This window comes from Mirounga angustirostris, unplaced genomic scaffold, assembly GCF_029215605.1.
Source record: "Mirounga angustirostris isolate CCGP_5_RB_7025 unplaced genomic scaffold, mMirAng1.0.hap1 SCAF_10, whole genome shotgun sequence".
Classification (NCBI taxonomy): domain Eukaryota; kingdom Metazoa; phylum Chordata; class Mammalia; order Carnivora; family Phocidae; genus Mirounga; species Mirounga angustirostris.
The window spans coordinates 65,277,997-65,292,913 of NW_026991718.1; the positions used below are offsets into that span (position 1 = coordinate 65,277,997).

The 14,917-nt window shown below is 37.0% G+C and overlaps 1 protein-coding gene across 1 annotated transcript in view; it reads right to left on the reverse strand.

The window, feature by feature from the left end:
* Positions 1-14,917, reverse strand: part of EML6 (EMAP like 6) — a 266,233-nt gene that overhangs the window by 139,223 nt on the left and 112,093 nt on the right. The window contains exons 4-6 of the mRNA XM_045886192.3: positions 12,092-12,190; positions 9,201-9,269; positions 980-1,165 (exon numbers count right to left, since the gene is read on the reverse strand). Coding sequence (XP_045742148.2) covers positions 980-1,165; positions 9,201-9,269; positions 12,092-12,190 — 354 coding nt within the window. The remainder of the gene's footprint in view (positions 1-979; positions 1,166-9,200; positions 9,270-12,091; positions 12,191-14,917) is intronic.

The window sequence follows — 14,917 nt, forward strand, 5'->3', positions numbered from 1 at the left end:
AAGAAAATATTTTACCTGTTTATTGAAAAGTGCTGCAAGAATATACTGCTGACATAAGATCCAGTGTGAAAAGAAATTAGGTTACTATGGCAGCTGCTTTTATGCACGAGGACAACTACTGACCTCTGAATTGTTTTAAGAGCTGTTTCATAATTAGTGAAGCCAAGAAAATTGGTTCAACATACAAGACAATGAAAGGCCTAAAATTTCATAGCTCTTTTGCTAAGACGTGCTTCAACTTTTCTTTATAAAAATTTTTCACCCTATTTCCATTTAATACAATATAGGCTTCAGCTTTCACACCTCCCTATTCTTCTGGGCATTTCCACTTCATCATCTATAGATATGGCAATGTAACCATTATCATACATGTCAAAAGAGAGCAGAATGGTCAGAAGTAAAGTTTGCCCATGTTCTTACAGGGCAGACCATCAAAAGAGAGCAGTTTATCAACGGTTTCTGTTTGCGTTTTAAGAGCTTTCTGTTTGATTCAGACATGGAGGTGATGCTCACTTATTCAGAGTGAGGAAAAATCTACCCTTACTAACCAACATAAAAACAACACTTGTCTACACTCTTGCTATTCAATGCACAGGCCCCAGGCCAGCAGCAATGGCATCATCCCAGACTTACGGAGTCAGAATCTGCATATTAACAAGATCCCCAGGAGATTCATAGATACCTTAAAGTTTGAGAAGTATTGATCTATAAGAGGAAAAGGATGATAAAATAGTTCTATTCTTCCAGATGTTGGTGAATAATAATACTAATCAACCAATCAATAATTGAGGTGAAGGCTAAATTATTAAGCTTTTGAAATATTTCTTTTAGGTGAACAAAAATAATTTGGAAAATTTTTCATGAATGTGTTGAGTGTTCATCGAAGTCTGCTGATTCTAAAGCAACAGGAAAAAACACTTATCTGTGATATCAACTTATTTAATAAATAATCACCCAATTTCCACATGGACATACTCACACTGTGTGCTCCTTGGATGGTGCGGACTAAATTGAGCCCTTTCCAGACATAGATGTCTCCATTTAAAGCACCAGAATAGGTGATGTCTTCTTTGGCACATGCAAGGCAAAGGATGGTCTGAAGATCCCCTGTTTTGCCAAATATCCCTCTTTTTGCAGTCAGGGCATTTCCACAGAGTGTCCAAAACTGGAAAGTCATAAAATGAATAGATCCAAAAATAAGGTATTCATTCTGATGCATCACATTACTGGTATTTGCTTCTATTTCAGTACATTTTTTAAGCTAAATCTTTTATTGTCCCCTGCCCTTTTTTAAATTAATTTTTAATTTAAATTCAATTAATTAACATCTAATGTATTATTTGTTTCAGGGGTACAGGTCTGTGATTCATCAGTCTTACACAACACCCAGCGCTCACAACACATACCCTCCCCAATGTCCATCACCCAGCTACCCTTCTCCCCACCCCCCTCCACTCCAGCAACCCTCAGTTTGTTTCCTATAGTTAAGAGTCTCTTATGGTTTGTCTCCCTCTCTGGTTTCGTCTCATTTCATTTTTTCCTCTCTTCCCCTATGATCCTCTGCCTTGTTTCTTAAATTCCACATATGAGTGAGATCATATGATAATTGTCTCTCTGAATGACTTATTTCGCTTAGCATAATACCCTCTAGTTCCATCCATGTCATTGCAAATGGCAAGATTTCATTTTTTTGATGGCTGCATAATATTCCATTGTGTACACACACACCCCACATCTTCTTTATCCATTCATCTGTCGATGGACATCTGGGCTCTTTCCATAGTTTGGCTATTGAGGACATTGTTGCTATAAACATTGGGGTGCATGTGCCCCTTTGGATCACTACATTTGTATCTTTGGGGTAAATACCCAGTAGTCCATTTGCTGGGTCGTAGGGTAGCTCTATTTTCAACTTTCTGAGGACCCTCCATTTGCGTCACTTGCTATAGCTGAACTAGGCACACATAATTTAACTTGTTCTACTGCAACCAACAGAATTGCAAAACCTTTTAGCCAACTGCTAGCAACATAAGAAAAACTTTTAACGGCATTTTTTAAACTTTCAAAGTTCTAAAATTCCCAAACTTTACTAATTGCTTAATGGTCATTAAATACAAAAGGTCAATGTTCTCAGAGTTGGAATAAAGTGAACAAATCATCAGGTCTTTAATTTTTAGTCAAATTACAGAAGCAGTATAGGTTCATTGTAGAGAAGTTTAGAAATACAGAAAAGTATAAAGAGGAAAACGGAAATATCTACAACGTCCTGCTAACGTGTTGATGTACCTTCCAGACATTTTTTTTGGTGTATATATATATATGTATATATATATATGTATTTGGAAATAATGTCTTTATAATTTAAAAATGTGATAAATCTTCACTGCAGAAATGTTACTCAAGAAGTTTTCTAAATATGAGTTATATTTTCAGATGGCCAAATAACTGATTAAGCTTTTCAGTTTTCATTGTATAATTTATCATGTGGAAGAATCATTAAGCATAAAGCTTGAACTACTTTATAGAAAGCAATAGCGAGACTTCCATGGTTATCTAAGAAATTAAGTATTTTGCTTTGACATGGTTTCTTAAATGTATGAACTGGTATAACTTTCCTGCTATGCATTTAGCCCCTCAGTTTATAAGTGCTCTTTACATTTATTTAATCTTCATAATACCCCTGAGAACAGGCTAAAGCAGCTATTCCTATCATCCCCATTTGGAAGTGAGGGCAAAGGGGCCAACTTGGTTTGCTGAAGGTAAGGGTTAAATGGGGGTCTTACATGAGAAAATATTGAAATATTGATCTTTGCCTTGAGAACTTTAAATCTAATGAAGATACTTATAAAGCAAGAGACAATTTCAAGGAACCATATTCAGACTACATACAAGTGGCAAGAGAATTCAAAAACAGAGAACCGTGTTGAATTACTTGGAATGAGCAAGGCTAGGATTTGGATCAGTGGTGAGGAAGAAGTTACATCAGGGATCAGGAGAGCAGGATTAGGCAAATCCAAGTGACACACAAAAAAAAGTGTGAGGAAAAATCAGTGACAAGCCAAATATTTTGTGCCTGTAGGCGAGGAAAAATGGTGGCCCTCTTAGAGTAGTTAAGTACTGAGGGAAGCAGTTCTGGCATGGTTGTACCACCCGGGAGGTCTGGGATTCTGGTGGCTATGGAAGAGGGGGCCCTTAGGAAGGATGAGAGGCAGGTGTGCAATCATGTGAGACAATACAGGATTCTTCCCTCATTAGAAGGCAAGTATCACTCTGGTTATTGGTTTCTTTGGGCACGTACTACTTTTAAGAAAAGTACACATGAAAAGAACAAGATCTGGGGAAAACATGGTTAGATCTAAGCTTTGGGAAAACATTTAAGTATTAATTTGGAACCTGAACAAAATACTAGATGTAAACACTTACTGGTAGTACAAACATGCCAAAACCCAAAGAAGGTAACCATTTCCTTTTCTCACCATGTCTCCCATACATGAAGATTTAAAGGAGAGTAAAAATTTTGTAATCATTATCCCTAAAGAAGAGTAATTATTTTGTAGTCATTAGTTAACTTAGAATGTGCACCTCTGATCTGAGTTACTGAAACATTTTTTTAAATTTAATTTAAATTTTAGGTATTTAACATACAGTGCAATATTGGTTTCTCGAGTAGAATTCAGTGATTCATCACTTACATAATACCTAAATTACTGAAATATTTCTAATGGACAACCACAAAATATAGAGAGTCCATCATCCTCAGACACAAAGGTTTTAAATCACCCAGTAGGAGGCAACAATGCCAACATGAAACATTCCAAATAATCAAATGACTCTCTAAAAAGGCGCATACAGATATAATGCCAGGATAGGTAAGAGATTTTTTGTAGAAATGGCAAATCTCTGATTCTCTCTTCTTGAGAAGCACTTCCTATTTGGAAAACAGTGAAAATTTAGGGTAGCAACACATCAGTAAACCCACATTAAATGAACAGACATTGTTTATCTTCCCCAATCTCCATTCCAGATCGTAATGCTAATTTTGTTAGAACTGGCAGGTACCCTGGAGTTCATCTGGCTCTAGGTAATCTCCAATGTCCCTTCTATCTATGACTAGGGACTGGAGAAGAATCAACAATATCCACAAACTTGGTAGGCTCATTTACTGTGAAACCAAGCAAGCATGACAATGCTCAACTGCTACTGTTTTCAAGCGTTCATTTCAGGTAATTGAAATTTGCCTGTCTGCCAAACACTGGGAATTTGCAAAAACATAAAGAATTTCACCCTAGCTACACAATTTCACATAAAAATATTTTCTTGGAGTGCATTGATGATTTTTGCATTCAACTTGTGACTGGAATCATTCATTTCCTGTTAGGCAGGTTTGGTGGGGGAAAGGTGGGGATCCTGGAATTGGTTATAGAAAATACAGAGACTGAAAATATTTGTTGAAGGCTACTAAAACTTGTGGATTTCTTTCTAAACAAAATAAAGATGGCTGGATGGGCATTTGCAGATCATTCCATTTGAAGTAAAAGTACTTATTTTTGCTTAGAAAAAGATGCCTGGGGGCACCTGGGTGGTTCAGTCGGTTAAGCATCTGCCTTCGGCTCAGGTCATGATCCTGGGGTCCTGGGGTTGAGCCCCACACTGGGGTCCCTGCTCAGCTGAGAGTCTGCTTCTCCCTCTCCCACTGCCCTTCCCCCTGCCTGTACTCTCTCCCTCTCTCTCAAATAAATAAAATCTTAGAAAAAAAAAAAAAGAAAAAGATGCCTGTCTGCTAAAACATAATTAACAAATTTAATGGGATAAACAGCTCTGTTTTCAAATGAAGCTCCAGGGTTTTATGTGTCTCTGTTTTTAGAATTAACTGATTAAAAGAGTTAATCAAGGATGGAAAGAAATAGGGAAGATGCTGGAGAAATCACCAATTAAGCAGCTAATCTATTATTTTTCATAATCTGTTGGGGGGGGGGGGGGAGTCAGGCCAAGATGGATCACTGAAGAAATAATTTCCAAGTGGAAAGACAGGGAGCCAGAGACTGAATTTAAATCTTATCTGTGCCACCATATTTGTGATCCCAGGAGAAGGGGAAAAAATTAACATTATTGTGCCCTTACTGGTTCCACACACTGTTTAATGTAACTCTTAATAAATTCAGAAGGTAGTGATCCACAACCCTCTGGTTTTTTTGTTTTTGTTTTTGTTTTTTTTTGAGAGAAATTCAGCCTCAGGGAGATTAAGTAGCTTTCCCAGAGTCAAGTAGAAGGAGATAACAATGAGGATTCAAAGTCAAATAACCTTCTAGGTCTTGGCTTCTTCACCTTAGGATATGCAAATTGGATGATGGCTCCGGGGCCAGAGTCCCAGACTTCTAGAGAGCCACCAGAGCCTAATGGAAACCAGGCTTATCATGATCTCACATAATTCTTTGATTGTGGGTAAGAGAATAATTCAGTGCCTTTGCAATTTGTTAGACTGAACAGAAACTCATGTTGGCAGATACATATATCTTTGATTAATAAAAATTGTAAAGGGAATTATTTAATGGCTAATTATTTTCTGGCCAAACTTTTTCAAAATACTGGTTTCCTAGGAAAATTAGAAAAGAGGGTCAAAAGAGGGTCTTCAGTGATGAAAACATTGATAATCTTTGAACATATGATGGGCTAAGGACCTTTCTGCTCTCTAGTCCCAAGATTCTATGGGTGACCAATGCCTCCCCATTAACTCCTGACTGAAGTGCAACCCCACCCCTACTTTGAGTAATGCTGACTTCCAAGCTCTCCCTACCAAACTCACCTACCCACCAAGGCTCGGCTCAAATACCATCCCCTTCCTGAAACGCTTAACACTCCTCTAGCCAGTTGGGATCTCTCCTTTATCACTAGAGAATTTTGGTTTTGCCTCTCTTATAGATTGTCCTGTTTTATGTTTTAATTGCTTTTGTCAAGCAAATTGAAATTAGGGCCAGTTTCAGTCCTTCACATGATAGAAATGCAACTAATGTTTATCAAATTTAATGAGTCTTTTGGGTGGACTACATAAAACAATGAAGGACCCTCCAACTGCTGCTGAAGCAAAAAGTCCCTGTATTTGAGCAAACATATTCTCAGGTTTTTGCACAAGGATAACAAAACGTTAATGAAGACCTAAGGTATTGGCAGGACACTTGATACCTTTGAATAATAGAAGCTATAGGTTTATCTTTCTGTCTTCTGTTTTTTCATTACTTTTTTCTTATTTTGGAAATGTTATTGTAAAATAATTTTAAAAATAAAGAAAAAAATTAATCATCAACTCATGTACCCAGCATTAACTGTTTAACATTTTGGAATATCTTTCCAATTTATTTCCTACACAAAAATATAGGTTACTTCTAAAGTAAAAAGAAAAAAAAAAATCAAAGCAACAAATTTACCCCAACCAGTAGACTATAAATAAATCTTGCATATTTCCTAGTAACATTAAATAATCATCTAAACCATGACTGTAATGATTGCACAGTATTTCTTCCTACAGATATACCATATTTTATTTAACCACCTGGGGGCAGTTAGGTGGCTTCAGGTCTTCTTTTATCTGGTTTTATTTGCTTTTGGTAAATTATTCAAAAATGAACCTATCCTTGGTTCATACTCCTAATGATTTCCTTGAGATAAATTCCAAGATATAAAATTACTGGCTGGGGGTGCCTGGGTGGCTCAGTCGTTAAGTGTCTGCCTTCGGCTCAGGTCATGATCCCAGGGTCCTGGGATCGAGCCCCCGCATCAGGCTCCCTGCTCTGCTGGAAGCCTGCTTCTCCCTCTCCCACTCCCCCTGCTTGTGTTCCCTCTCTCGCTGTCTCTCTCTCTCTGTCAAATAAATAAATAAAATCTTTAAAAAATAAAAAATAAAATTACTGGCTGTGCTCTCTTTGGCAGCACACATACCAACACTGGAAAGAAATTACTGGCTCAAAGGATATCAACATTTCTAAAGCTATTGATAGATATTACCAAATTTCTGGGCAGGAAGAGCAGAAATACTCATATCTGGTACTCATTTACCCCTCCACCACCAAGGTTTGAGAGTGTTCAGTCACTAAATCTTTGCCAACACTGGATATATTTTAATCATAATTTTGATTAAAAAACTATTATTTTAAAATTTCTCATTAATGAGGTTTAGACTTTCATATATCTACTTGCCAACAATGTTTCTGTTTTTGTCAAGTATACATGTTCTTTGTCCATTGTACAGGTTTGTTGGAGGTCTTGACATTTCAAGGACAAACCCAAATTCTATCTACCATGCTTGTGGCTTACACTTAGCTCATTTGTGGTTTGCCTCTTTTGTTTCTTAGGGGTGGGGAGCAGGTAGACAGAATGTTTTAATGTTTATATAATTGAATCTATAATGTTATCCTTTATGGTTTCTTACTTTGCTTTTACATTCAGAAAGGCCTTTCACCTACTTGAGAGCAGTTAAGCATTTACTTAGATATTCCTCTAGTTATTTTACAGTTTTTTAAACATGTAACTCTTTGATTCATAGAGAATTTATTTTAGTGTATGGTATGAATAATATATAACTTTTTTCCCCTCAAATAGATAACAAACAGTCCTAGGGCCCACTGGTCAAGATACTATTCTAAATTGTTATCCCTTTTAAAGTCTATTTCTCAGCTTTGTTTTTTGATTTTTTTTTAAATTTATTCATTTGAGAGAGACAGACAGAGAGAGAGAGCATGAGCAGAGGAGAGAGGCAGAGGCAGAGGAATAAGCAGACTCTGCTAAGCCGGGAGCCCAATATGGGGCTCGATCCCAGGACCCTGGGATCACGACCCAAGCCAAAGGCAGATGCTTAACCATCTGAGCCATCCAGGTGCCCCTCAGCTTTGTTTGTTGGTGGTGGTGGTGTTGTTCTTATTTATCCTTATCCCAGTCTGATACATTTTAATTATTTTAATTTCATAATATGCTTAGTGCAGTTTCCTCTTCATTATCCTTTTTTTAATCCAAGTTATTGGTTATTCTCATTTTTTAATCCTTCCAGACTAACTTAGAGTAATTGAAAAGGAAATGTCAGATAACAATAACAAAACTTCTAGAGATTTTAACTGACCTTGTACTAAATGTAATTGAAAGGATGTTTGTAATTTTTAGACATCATGTCCAGAACCAAGGTTGTCTCTCCATTTGCTCAAGTCTTCTTTTATATTCCTCTGTAAAGTTTTGTAATATTCTTTAAGTCTTGCATCCCTCATTATATTTATTTCTGAGCATTTGATCATCTGTCCCTTTCTAACAATGAAGTAGGAACAATGGCAAAATTGTTCCTACTACAAAATTGAGAAATCATAAAAAACTAGACTCAAAGAAGAACAAAAGAACTGGGAAACAGGAGGAGTTGGTTGGGGGAATATTATAGATACCTACTCCATTCAGACAAAAATGCAACATTTTTTTACCAGCAGAGATCCACACAGGCTGGAATCAAGCAAGTAATCCTTACATTTTTCAGTTATGAACTTTAAACATCTACTAGCTACAAATCTGTAGACAGAAGATCCTGGGCCATATCCCAGGGTCCAGTGGAAAGTTTTGCTATATCAGAGCAAAGAAAGTTAATGGTGTTGACTTTGCTACCTGTTAAACAAAAGAGAAAGAAGCAAATAGCCGAAGGTAGGTCCTGGGCCACCTGTGATAATTCAGTCTGTGTAGTCTAGGGGAAGATAGAGGCATTTAAAAACCAATGACCCAAGTAGGTTTGTACCATGTATCCCTGTATTTCTATGTCCAACCCAACATGGCACCTTCCTTCTAAAAGAACATATTTCAACATGACAGAGTTTTGATATGCAGCATGTGTAAACATTCATCAAAATGTAAAAACTTAATTTATAGTATTAAAATCAGAACTGTTTTAAAACTTGCAATCCTAGAAGTACTTTGAGTATTCAGTTTAGCATTTAATTAACATAAAGTTTTCTTTTCAGCTGCCTGCTGGACACTCCACTTGATGGTCCATACACTGTAGTTCTGAAAGAGCCCCATCAGCTGATGTCAGTTTGCTTCACGATCAAAGAAGCAGGTAAAACGACTCCAAATTTAAGATAAATAAAGTTGAGCCACTTCTCAACATCAAATTATACATATAAGCACCTTAAATTCTTCTCATACAAGTTACCAAATTTTTTTTTAAATAACTACTTTACCTTTATATGTTTTACTCCACAGCTAACCACTCTGTTTGGCTGATATGGATCCCAGGAAATATCAAAAATCTGTTCAAAAAAAATCAAAAATTGCTATGTTGGTCATTTATGTGTTTTTGCCTTCTTTCAGTTATCAGTTCAACTGCCAAGGCTCCATCCTAACACTTAGGACACAATGTTACCTGCATAGACTGAACAACGTGGGATTTGGCTTGGTAATGGGTCAGGAGTTGCCAACATGTGTTTTTAGTGCCTCACATCTACTTACCTTAGGCCTGAATAAAGAAATAATAATTAACTGCAATCAACGAGACGAACTTGTGTCATGTTTTTAACTTGGTCCACTGCAATGACTTAGAATAATTTTTTGATCAAATTTCCTATACCTCTACACAATGATCATAATATACTTTTGAGATAGCTTTACAATAAAAACAAAAAGAATTAGAGTGTTTATGTAGGAAAATGTTTAATAGTCAACCGCAATTCAACATGGCCAACACTTTCTCATAATCCTAGAAGTTAATATTCATAAACATAAGGCAGAGGCATTTATTTGGCCCCTAACTTAGCCCACCTAAAATAGGCCTTTAGCCTGTCATTTTAATCTGATCCAAAATACTACTTTATTTTCAGTTTTCCAAGGAACTGAAAACATATCCACTAATACTATTTATCATTCTTTAAGAAAAGCTACCAGTTTGCAGGCAGTTTTCAATTTGGGGAACAAGGAAGAGAAGACTCTGTCAACCTTAAGGGCCAGGTCAGCTGTGGTAATTGCTCAAAGTGCGTATCTCACCAGCCCAACTGAAAGATTCTGACCTCCTGGGTCAGAAGTTGGGTCCAGGCAGCTGCATTCTTAAGCAGACCCCGAGAGATTCCTATGCGGTCAGTCCATGGACCACATTCTGTGAAGCTCCAATAGAAAGAATAATTGTCAGGGCCGGAGTCTAAATCAGAGAAAGAGTTTAGGCTGCTAATTTCTCATCACATAGGAAGGAGAAATATGGACCCATCATCAGAGAGAAAAGAGAACCTATAACCTTCAGTTAGGTAGAAAGGAGCAATTATAGACCACAGAAAGAGCACTGAAGAAAGCACTTGGTCCAAGTGCCAAGTTCCAATGAGGCCCATTTTAGCTATGCAACCTCAGGCTAGTCTTAGCATCTCTAAAATAAATGACATCACCTCAGTTCTGTTATGAGGTCAATTAAGATAATGTATGTACAATCATTTTGCAGGTTATAAAGCACTCATTACATAAATGAGTGCTAGGGATTAAGCATTTTAGCCACTAAAATAATCTTGAAGATAATCATTTGCCCATAAGGAGCCAGTAATAACTCATATTGGCACCAGTAATAAAGAACAAAACTGTGTGATACAAATTATGGGCTCTGGGAAAACAGTGTTCTAAAAGGACAGTATTTCATTAAAACATTCTAGGCTCTTAAAATTGTAGAGGTCGCACTAGAGTAGTATACACTTTTCACAATCTACTTCTAAGTGGAAGGTGTAAAATACATGACAAAATAGTAAGAAATTCACATACTGATCTAGTCTAATCCAACTAATTTTATATGATGGGATTATCACATAAGCAGAAACAGTAATATCCAAAATGTGAGCACCACAAATATTTTCAATCTGCTCATTAAGTACTGAGTTAATACCAATTAATAACCAAGAAGTTAATAACCTGGGAGTAGAGCTCAAGCGTCACTACACTGTAAAATCTCCCTAGGGAATTCTTACGTGTGGCCAGGAGTATGAACCATTGGGACCAGAAGGGTGCCGGGCCTCTTAATAGGTCATTCCTGGACTTTCTGAGAACTTAATCCTTGAGTATAATTTGCCCGAATGTGCAGCAACAACTATGGGGTCACCTTAAAACCATGATTCTCCATCGGTGAATGAAAAAAAAAAAAATTTAGAGTTCACACTAAGGAAGAGACAGTGAATTTAGTATCTAATTTGGGCCTCATTCTGCATGGACACTTATATTGAGGAGAAATACAAAACTAGCAATCAATGTAAGACAGTCATGCAAATTCACTTTTTTTTTTTGAAATTAGAAAATCAAGACAATAAAATGGTCAAATTATTTTAATTATGCAAGACAATGGAGAAATAGATTTCTGACCTGCTTCATATCCTATCTTGCCTGCTCTGACTATATGGAATTATTTTTGATCACACTAAATTCAATATGATGATAAGCAGGCCACAGTTTACATTCAAGATTCTCAAAATAAGAAAGAATCCCAAAGTTGTCCTTACATTCATTTGAAGTTAAAATGTATACACTCTGGGGTATCTGGGAGGCTCAGTTGGTTAAGCTGTTAAGCGTCTGCTTTCAGTTCAGGTCACAATCCCAGAGTTCCTGGGATCCAGCCCCAGGTTGGGCTCCCTCCCTGCTCAGCAGGGAATCTGTTTCTCCCTCTGCCCCTCCCCCACTTGTGCGCCCGTGTTCTCTGTCTGAAATAAATAAATCCTTAAAGTAAAATAAAATGTATACACTTGAAACACATTTTGTGAATATTTTCTAACTACTTCCATTTCTAAACGAATACATCTAAACTTTACATATATTTTCAAATTCAATTCTATTTTGATTTTATGAAGATGCTAAATGCCAGTGTCAAAAATTTGTTTGCCTATGAGAAGTAGTAACAATTTAAAGAAAGCATCCGATCATCAGAAGAGATCATGCTGACACAGTCATTAATCATGAATTAATTTTTTTTAAAGTCAGTTTTTAGGTTGAATACGTAGGAAAAATCTTTACATGGAAAATTTACTTTTAAAAATCGGACAACTCTGGGAAGCTACTTCACAATTCCCTCACACTTATGAAAACCGCATGGTTCAATCCAACAAGCTCTTCTTACCCGGTCGGAGTGGCCGGTGGCGGAAGCCAGAAGTTTTCCCTTCCTCCAGTCCCAAATGCAGACTGTGTTTTTGGCATCCAATCCCACAGAGGCCAAATGCTAAGAATAAGAACAATAATTTAACAGCTGAAACTGATGGGCACATTTCTTATTATCCATCACTTCTTTCAACAAATGGTCACTGATGACCTACTCTGGGCCAGGCATTGAACATATGCAAAAAAAAAAAAAATGATTTCTCAAAATCCATCTTAAGTCCACAACTAAAGATATCACAGATGACTTCTATTAGCACAAACTGAAATTTCAAAAACCTAAAAGCTACAACTCATTTGTCACAAAGCCTCTGATTTAACAAGTTGATTTCAGAGGAACACAACTTGAAGGCAAGGTTCAAATGTTTTTATTTTTTAAAGATTTTATTTATTTATTTGGCAGAGAGATAGAGAGCACAAATAGGCAGAGTGGCAGGCAGAGGGAGAGGGAGAAGCAGGCTCTCTACTGAGCAGGGAGCCGGACATAGGGCTCGATTCCAGGACCCCGGGATCATGACCTGAGGCGAAGGCAGCTGCTTAACCGACTGAGCCACCCAGGTGCCCCTAAATTTTTTATTTTTTCAAATTTTCTTTATTTTTAAATTTAAAATATTAATGTGAGAGTAGAGACAGTCTAGGATTCTATAGCCCAAAAGTCTTGCCAAACTGCTGAAATTAAAGGGTTTGACAAACACATGGGGAAGAAAACCCATAATGAACATTACGTTCATTTTTAATTTTCATAGCTCCACAAACATTTCAGGTGACATGTTGGTAAACGCAATCTGGTACTTCATCTCCCAACCTAAATTCTTTGGGTTTATATCAGAACTTGTTCTCAAAGGAAAAGAAAATTTAACACATTTAAGTATACACAAAATCAAAAGTATCAAAACATGTATTAGAAATACCAACATCAGAGGGAGGTTCTAGCAGGATGTCCCCGCCTATGGAAACAGCACTGTATAATGGACAGAGGTCTGGACTGGGTGTGAGTCGATTTGGCTTCTCTTTTGACTTGTGAGGAGCCAGACCTAAGACCTTGCAAAATTAACCTCATTAAATTATGTTTTCTCATTTGTAAAATGAATGCAAAGTATTTGTTAGGTCTACCTTGTAGAATTATCATATGGATTGGTAAAATAATGTAAGTCAAACGGTTTTGAAAATACAGCATCACCCAAGTAATAAGAGTATCTGAGCTTACGTATTTCACTGTTTGAGTGTGTATGTGTGTGTGCATACATGTGGAATGACAGTCACATATAGCTAAATGCAAATGTGTTGTTATGCAGGGATTATTCAGTTTTCTTCAGTAAATATGGCTTCCATCAGTAATGTTTAGTATAATACACAGTTGGAACTTTAAAAATGTGCCCTTAAGAAAGGGGGTCTTTGTGGGTTTCTTTCTTTGCTGAAAGTTTTAATAGAGCATCCCAGGAATGGAAATTATAATACGTGGTTGCATTTTTGTCCATATGAGAAAAATTTGAAGTGTGTGCATTCCATTTAGCTTATTTTTTTTTTTGTAATAAACACGGGCACTAAAGTAAAACCCACATTTCTTGATTGAAAAAAAGCCAAAAGTAATCTATTTTATTCATTTGTAGTGACAGGCCCCATCGCTACCTAAAAAGCATTTCTATTGCCTTTTGTTGTTTAAGAGGTGATGGGCCATTTGTCATTTTCTAAATATCACTCGATTCCAGTGAACTCTGTCCAGGGACTAGGGAAGACCTGAAGCAATAGGCATCAACAAGCCAGGAAATCCTTCACCGCAAGCAAATAGGTTATTTTTCTCAGCCGACAGTTAAGTACCATGCGGTCCACTGCTACCCTCACCCTTCAAAATGGAACCTAAAAGAGAACGGCTAAGATTTTGACACAAATTAACAAAGAACTCAACGTTAAAGCTGGATTTCCTTCTGCTGCATTACATTTCTCTTGCAATGCTTCCGAACAAATTCTGGTAACGGTTGCTAGAAAACCAAAATCAGAGAATGTGCATATAAGTACCCATCTAAGCATATGTATACACTTGTACTTATGTATGCATTCTGACATTCATTGAATTTAGTCAGGAAGTCAGTATCTGAAAATCTCAACAAATGGGACTACCCAGCTATTTCTCTTTACATGTGGAATCACAGTGGAATGGATGCACTACCCTAACCTGGATGAGATTACAGAGTAATAAAATAAAAAACTATGTATGCCAGGGGTCTACGTATGTAGTGAATCTAGTTCTAGAAAGAAAAATTAAAGAGTTAATGATCATCACCCTGGCAAAACAGCAGGAAACACTAAGTAAATGTAAATTGTTAAAAAAGTGATGCAAACCAGCTCAAGTCCTATAATCCACTCAACCTGCCCCAAACTCTCAGGCTGGTCAAGCCTCTCTGAATAATAATTTCACAGGTCTTTCCGCAGCATGCCCCTACAGAATTAACTCTGAAATTTGCCAAAAACTGGATTGAAAAAATTAATTGGCAGAAATACGAGGAAGGGTGGCCTAGGATCGCAGAAAAGGCTAGGGAAAAGGGACAGCCTTAGTGAGGAGGTGAAGGTAGTAAAAGTCAGGAATCCTCCCTCTATGTGTGGGCTACCTTTTCTGTAACATAGTTTGAAAACTGACATGTAATTGACATCTGTAACATTAACAAATCCTTTCTGCCAAAAGTTACTGGAAGTCAAAGGCAAGAAGGAAAGTTTGTTGGTGGTCCTGGGAAGGCTTCAGGAAAGTGTGTCCTTTGAAGACCTTTGAAGTGTCTTGGAAGAATGAATCACTTTA